The sequence below is a fragment of the Onychomys torridus genome, chromosome 9 (assembly GCF_903995425.1).
Source record: "Onychomys torridus chromosome 9, mOncTor1.1, whole genome shotgun sequence".
NCBI classification, from domain to species: Eukaryota; Metazoa; Chordata; class Mammalia; order Rodentia; family Cricetidae; genus Onychomys; species Onychomys torridus.
This window is the reverse complement of record NC_050451.1, coordinates 58748648-58755015: the sequence shown is the minus strand read 5'-3', so window position 1 is coordinate 58755015 and position 6368 is coordinate 58748648. Positions and strand designations below refer to the sequence as shown.

At 50.7% G+C, this 6368-nt stretch overlaps 1 protein-coding gene across 1 annotated transcript; it reads left to right on the top strand.

The window, feature by feature from the left end:
• The first annotated feature begins 803 nt into the window (after nucleotides 1–803).
• Polr3d (RNA polymerase III subunit D) lies at nucleotides 804–6199 on the top strand. Its single transcript, XM_036199189.1, has 9 exons — nucleotides 804–943; nucleotides 1149–1318; nucleotides 1929–1972; nucleotides 3042–3193; nucleotides 3332–3456; nucleotides 4196–4364; nucleotides 4725–4990; nucleotides 5154–5306; nucleotides 5447–6199. Exons 2-9 carry the CDS (start codon nucleotides 1154–1156, stop codon nucleotides 5567–5569), a joined length of 1197 nt encoding a protein of 398 aa, XP_036055082.1. The 5' UTR covers nucleotides 804–943; nucleotides 1149–1153; the 3' UTR covers nucleotides 5570–6199.
• Nucleotides 6200–6368: the final 169 nt, after the last annotated feature.

Genomic DNA, 6368 nt, shown 5'->3' with positions numbered 1-6368 from the left:
ACGTTGCTACAGTTTATCCATATTGGGGGGTCAGTGGAGTGTAACATTAAAGGACTTTTTTTTTCCCCCGGATTAAATTACAACCATCCATCACCATAAAAGTTTTTTTTTCAGCTGGGATTGGTGGTGTACAACTGTAATCCCAGCACTGAGAGGGTAGAGAGAGGACTACTTTGAGTTCGAAGCCAACCTGGTCTACTTAAATTCCAGAACAGACGGGGTTACACAGCAGGGTCGTTTTAAAACAAGCAAAAAACAAACCAACCAACCAACCAACCAACCAACCAAAACCCAACTCCCCAGACTTTGACCAAGCATTCACGAGCCCAGGCAAGCCAAGCCAAGCCAAGCAGAGCTACTTGGCTGCTCTGCCCCAGCTGCGTTTAAAGGTGACACACCCCAGGACCCAAGGGGAGGGCAAGAGAAGACGCTGGTACAGTGACCACTCCAAGGTCAACCGAGAGAAGCTGCAGCCAGCCTTGGCCTGAGGCTACTCTGTCCCCAAGCCCATTCGGAGCGGCGACCCCAACTGCTCCTAGAAGCTAAGCAGTGGGAACTCCACACACAGCAGGTGGGCGACCTCGGAGCCCCACCACGGACCCTGAGGACCACGCCTCCACTCCCTTCCAAAGGCCGAGACACGCCCCCACGGGTCACACCCCGCCGTAGCTCACATCCCACCCCTTTATCCTTGTTTCGCCCTCTCAACCCAGCTTTTCCCGACTCCGGGAAGAACCGGGAGGAGAAGGCGGAGGGCAGCGAGGCGCCGTCGGATAAATACTATGGTCCGGTCCCGCCCCTTTGACGCCACTTCCGCCCCAGGGCAAGATGGCAGCGCCCGGTCCCTGCCACGCAGACTTCCGCCTGGCGGGGAGAGCAGGTGCCCGTGGCGGGTCGTGTCGGAGGTGAGGTCGTTGACACTCGGCGTGGAGCCTCAGCGCAGGTGCGTCAGGCGGTCCCGGGAAGAGGGCCTGTGGCGAGAGGTGGGGCGCTCCGGGAAGCCCCGCCACGTGGGACGGGGAGGAGCTGAGGAGCAGCGAGAGCGACGCACGGACGGGGGGGGGGGGCGGGAGGCCACGTGGGTGGGGTTCCGCCCCGGGTCCGCGCGTCCTGCCCGTGGAGTCACTTCGTTACCCATTTTCCTCCAGGAACCATGTCGGAAGGAAACTCTGCGGGCGAGCCCAGCAATCCTGGAGGGCCGCGACCCCTTCTCTCTGGGGGCCGGGGGCTGATCGGCCGACGGCCCGCACCGCCCCTTACGCCGGGCCGCCTTCCCTCCATTCGCTCCCGGGACCTCACTCTTGGCGGAGTCAAGAAGGTACCTGCGAGCTTGTTTGTACAGAAACCCGGATACCTTGAGTTCCAGGCCGTAAGGGATGCAACTCCTGATGTTCTTGTCGGGCCTACAGTGTCCCTGATGGCATGTCAAACCTCTAGGGAGACCTTCGAGTCAAGGTGCTGGTACCAAATACTGAGATGGTTTCACGTGCAATTAAAAGGCAGGGAACCTAGTTAATTCAGGACCTTCAGAAGGGCTTTTTTATGTTTTGGACACCTTTAAAAATCTCATGGAAGCCAGGCAGCCGTAAGCTTTTCTTGCAGTTTTGAGTGTTCAGAACTCTGGATGTCGGTACCGAAACTAATAATCTAGTATGTGGTGACTCTAGGCATGACCTTAGCTGATGTTTGCCCTCTTCCATTATGTACAAAACTGTAGATGTAATGACTAGGTCTGAAAGGAAAAAGCAGAATGACATGGAATAAGGTCACTTAGCTTTGCCTTGGGTGCTTCTGGGAATTGTCCACTGTGTCATCCGTTTGTGAGTGCTGACAGACCTGTCTTTCTAAGCCTTTCCAGAATTGTTTCCCCAGTGAAACTGACTGGTCCGTATAGCACTTTGAAAATACTGCTGTACTTTACTTTTCAGAAAACCTTCACCCCAAATATCATCAGTCGGAAGATCAAAGAAGAGTGAGTAGCTAAGACTAATGAACACTTAACCTGTATTGCTATGAATTCGTAATTAGGTGTGTGGCTCAGAAGTTTTAATTTAATAAATTTAATTTAATTTAATTTAATAGCGTATTCACTAATGGTTCTCCCTTTGTCCCAGGTTAGGTAGAGGCACATTTGTTTTTGAGACAGGCTCTACATGGCCCTGAATATCCTGGAACTTTCTCTGTAGACTAGCTGACCTAGAACTCACAGACATCTGCTTGCCTCTGCCTCCTGAGTGCTGGGATTAAGGTGCCCACCGCCATGCCTGGCTCCAAGGCACTTTGTGTTAGAGGTCTTCTTCTTCTAATTCTCCTTTTTTTTCTTTTTAAGATTTATTTATTTATTATGTATACAGTGTTCTGTTTGCATGTATCCCTGCAGGCCAGAAGAGGGCGCCAGATCTCATTACAGATGGTTGTGAGCCACCATGTGGTTGCTGGGAATTGAACTCAGGACTTCTGGAAGAACAGCCAGAGTTCTTTCTTAACCTCTGAGCCATCTCTCCAGCCCTCCTCCTCCTCCTCCTCCTCCTCCTCTTCTTCTTCTTCTTCTAACTGTAATAAATAGCTGAGATAATTTTATAGAGAGGAAAATCTCAAGGTTTTGGAGATTTTAGTCCACGATGGGGTGGTTCTTTGGCTCTGTGGTGTGGCAATGGACACATGGCAGAGATTACCTGAGGGAAGAAAGATGTGGAGGAGAGGGAAGGAAAGGGGAACTTCAGGGGCCGCACAACCATCATCCAGAAGGATCCAGCTCTAGTTTAGGCCGCTAAGGTGGGGCTGAGCTCTTCACACTTTCTAAGTTCCTCTTCGTCCCAGCCTTTCTGCTTTCAGCAGTGAAAAACAAAACAAAACGCCACATTTCAGACAGGAAGGTAAAGTAGGGCAGTGAAAGGCCTTGCCTTATGAAAGAAGGAAAGGCCCCAGCAAGGGTTGGCTTCCGCTTCCCCTGAAGTACTTCCTGCTTAGGTGGACAAAATGGGGTGGGCCGGGAGGGTTGGTGTTCTCAGGCAGACCCTTTTATCTGTTCTCATTTCCAGACCAAAGGAAGATGTCACCATGAAGAAGGAAAAGCGTGAGCGGGACAGAGACCGCCAACGTGAGGGTCACGGACGGGGGCGTGGCCGCCCAGAAGTGATCCAGTCCCATTCTATCTTCGAGCAGGGCCCTGCAGAAATGATGAAAAAAAAAGGTACCCAGAAGGGGTCCGTTCTGGGTTTTAGTTCACACTGCCTGAGAAGGCAGAGCAATGGAATTCTCCATTCCCAATTTGGTTTCCCTTGCTGTGGCCATCTTATTTGTCCCTAGTGAACAGGATGATTTCCTACAGGAAACTGGGATAAGACAGTGGACATGTCAGACATGGGGCCTTCCCATATCATCAACATCAAAAAAGAGAAGAGAGAAACAGACGAAGAAACCAAGCAGATCCTGCGCATGCTGGAGAAGGATGATGTAGGTACCAGGAGCCTGGGGGACAGGTGGAGTAGACCGCCAGCCCCCAAATCATGACATGGAGACTTATTATTAGTTATGAATGCTCAGCCTTAGTTTAGGCTTGTCCCCCTAGCTCTTATAACTTTTTTTTTTTCTTTCCCCAAGTCAAGGTTTCTCTGTGTTGGCTGTCCTGGGACTCATGTTATAAACTCACAGAGATCCACCTGGCTCTGCCTCTTGAGTGCTGGGATTATAGGCGTGTACCGCCACCACCGCCGTGCTAGCTCTCATGACTTATATTAGCCTGTTTCTTTTTCATCTACATTTTGTCTTGAGGCTTTTTACGTTCTTTTCACTCTGTATGTCCTACTTTTCCTGCTTCCTCTGTCTGTCTGTCTGTCGTTTCTTTCTCATTCTCTTCTCTCCCGAGTCTAGATTTCTCCTGTTTATTCTCTGCCCACCAGCCCCACCTATCCCTCTACTGGCCGGCTATTGGCTGTTCAGCTTTTTATTAGACCAATCAGGTTTCTTAGGCAGGGAGAGCAACCCATCTTTACATGGTTAAACAAATGCAGCATAACAAATGCAACACATCTTAGCACAGTTAAAGTAATATTCCACAACAGACAGGCTTCTAGGGAGCCAGGTCAGGGAGTGCAGGGCTCATTGATGTGCTGGAGCTTTCGGTTATATTCACAAAGGAAAGAAAAGAGAGATCATATATGCTGACATTCTATGTGACTCAACTCTCTGGCAGTTTATCGATGACCCAGGGCTAAAGAATGACACACGGAACATGCCAGTGCAGCTGCCACTGGCTCATTCAGGGTGGCTTTTTAAGGAGGAGAGCGAAGAGCCAGATGTGAAGCCTTTTTCAGCTGGCCCCAAGGAAGAAGACATGGAAGTGGACGTGCCTTCTGTCAAAGGTATCCTGTGTCAGCTCACTTCTCTCCCCTAGCTCTCCCCAGAAGCCCTCACATGACCTCCAAGACTGCTGCTCACCATCGCCTCCTTTTCATTACCACTCAAAAGTATAGGCACAGAACAAAGACAGACTCTCTCCTCCGAGTTCACATGTCATTGCATAGCAGTGCACTTGGCCTCAGCTGTCTCGTTTTGGCGAAGTTGCACACCTCTTGAATTTCTTTCTTGCTCCTCTTTATAACTGGCAGCTCCAGCCTCCTGGCTGAGCAGTGGTGGGATATGTGAGTGTGAAGAGTTGGGAATGGTGAGCTGGCTTGGTGGGTGGCTACTTGATGTCTTTTCCATTATCTCACTTTGGACAGTGAAAGAGGAGCCACGGGATGAGGAAGAGGAGGCCAAAGTGAAGGCCCCTCCCAAAACAGCCAGGAAGACCCCTGGTCTCCCGAAGGATGTGTCTGTGGCAGAGCTGCTCAGGGAATTGAGCCTCAGCAAGGGCGAGGAGCTGCTCTTCCTTCAGCTGCCTGATACCCTTCCTGGGCAGCCACCTACTCAAGACATCAAGCCTGTCAAGACGGAGGTGCAGGCCGAGGACGGACAGATGATAGTCATAAAGCAGGAGAAAGACCGGGTATGCTCCAGAGCGAGTTCTGGGGAAATTGCAGGCTGATAGCTCTGGGACACAGTCCTTGTCGCAGTGAATTCTGCTGCAGATGCATTTCTCTTTGGGAAACAGAATGGGGTTCGTTCATGAAAGTTGTTGCCTCGTGTCTATCTCCTGCTTCTTTTCACAGGAAGCTAGGTTGGCAGAGAACGCTTGTACCTTGGCTGACTTGACAGAGGGTCAAGTGGGCAAGCTGCTCATCCGAAAATCGGGGAAGGTGCAGCTCCTCCTGGGCAAGGTGACCCTGGATGTGACCATGGGAACAACCTGCTCTTTCTTGCAGGTGAGACCCTAGGAGCCAGGGAGAGGCTTTGGGAGGTACTAAGCAGCCTGTGCTGAGGCAGTGAGGGGGGACTCCTGAGTCCCAGGACTGAGGGCTGAGTTGGGTGTGTGTTTCTTACTGATGTCTCTGTTGAATGGCAGGAACTGGTGTCTGTGGGCCTTGGAGACAGCAGGACAGGGGACATGACAGTCCTGGGACATGTGAAGCACAAACTTGTGTGTTCTCCCGATTTTGAATCCCTCTTGGATCACAAACAGCGGTGAAATGAACAGATGGAGGAGGATGGTGACTGCCCACGGCTGCTGCCTGCTCCAGACGTTTCGTTCTCAGAGCCATGCAGCCCAGAAGGGACCCATTTAGCCCACCCACTGCAGCCTTTGGCAGCTGTAGTTCCAGTTTCTCCCAATGAGGGCCCGTGCTGCACCCCCAGCCCCAACCCCAGCAGCTGTGAATGGCACAGTGACCTTCCCACAGCCTGAGTATGGAAGGGACATCCTCACTGCTGGGACTTGACCCTGCTATTTATTTTTTATTTATGTCTTAATCCCCACAACTGACTGCATCCTCCCAAGGTAGGATGGGGCAGACTTCTTGTTGGGGCGCCATGGGCTATGGGGACAGGAAGCAGAGGGTTCTAGCAGGAAGGAAGACAAGGGTAGAGTTGAGACTTAGGACTCAGTTCCAGCTCACTGGTTTCTGGTTCTGTGTTTTTGAACAAACTGCCTAACCTTTCTGAGCCTCATATTCCTAATCCTACAAACAGGAGGATAATACCTACCTCACAGGTTGGTGGGAGGATCAAATGGAATATTGTAGCTGAGAACTCCTTACACAAGGCCAGGCATACATTATATATATATATGCCCCCAATAAATGTTAGTTTCCCTTTCTTTTGATTGAGTCATTTACTAAACTAAACAAATGAATGTTATACTCTGAAGAAGTAACTTTCTGCTCACATCCCTACTTTTGTGACTTAATTGCTTTTTTTTTTTTTTTTTTTTTTCCTCTCTCTCTCTTGAGACAGGGTTTCTCTGTAGCTTTGGAGCCTGTCCTGGAACT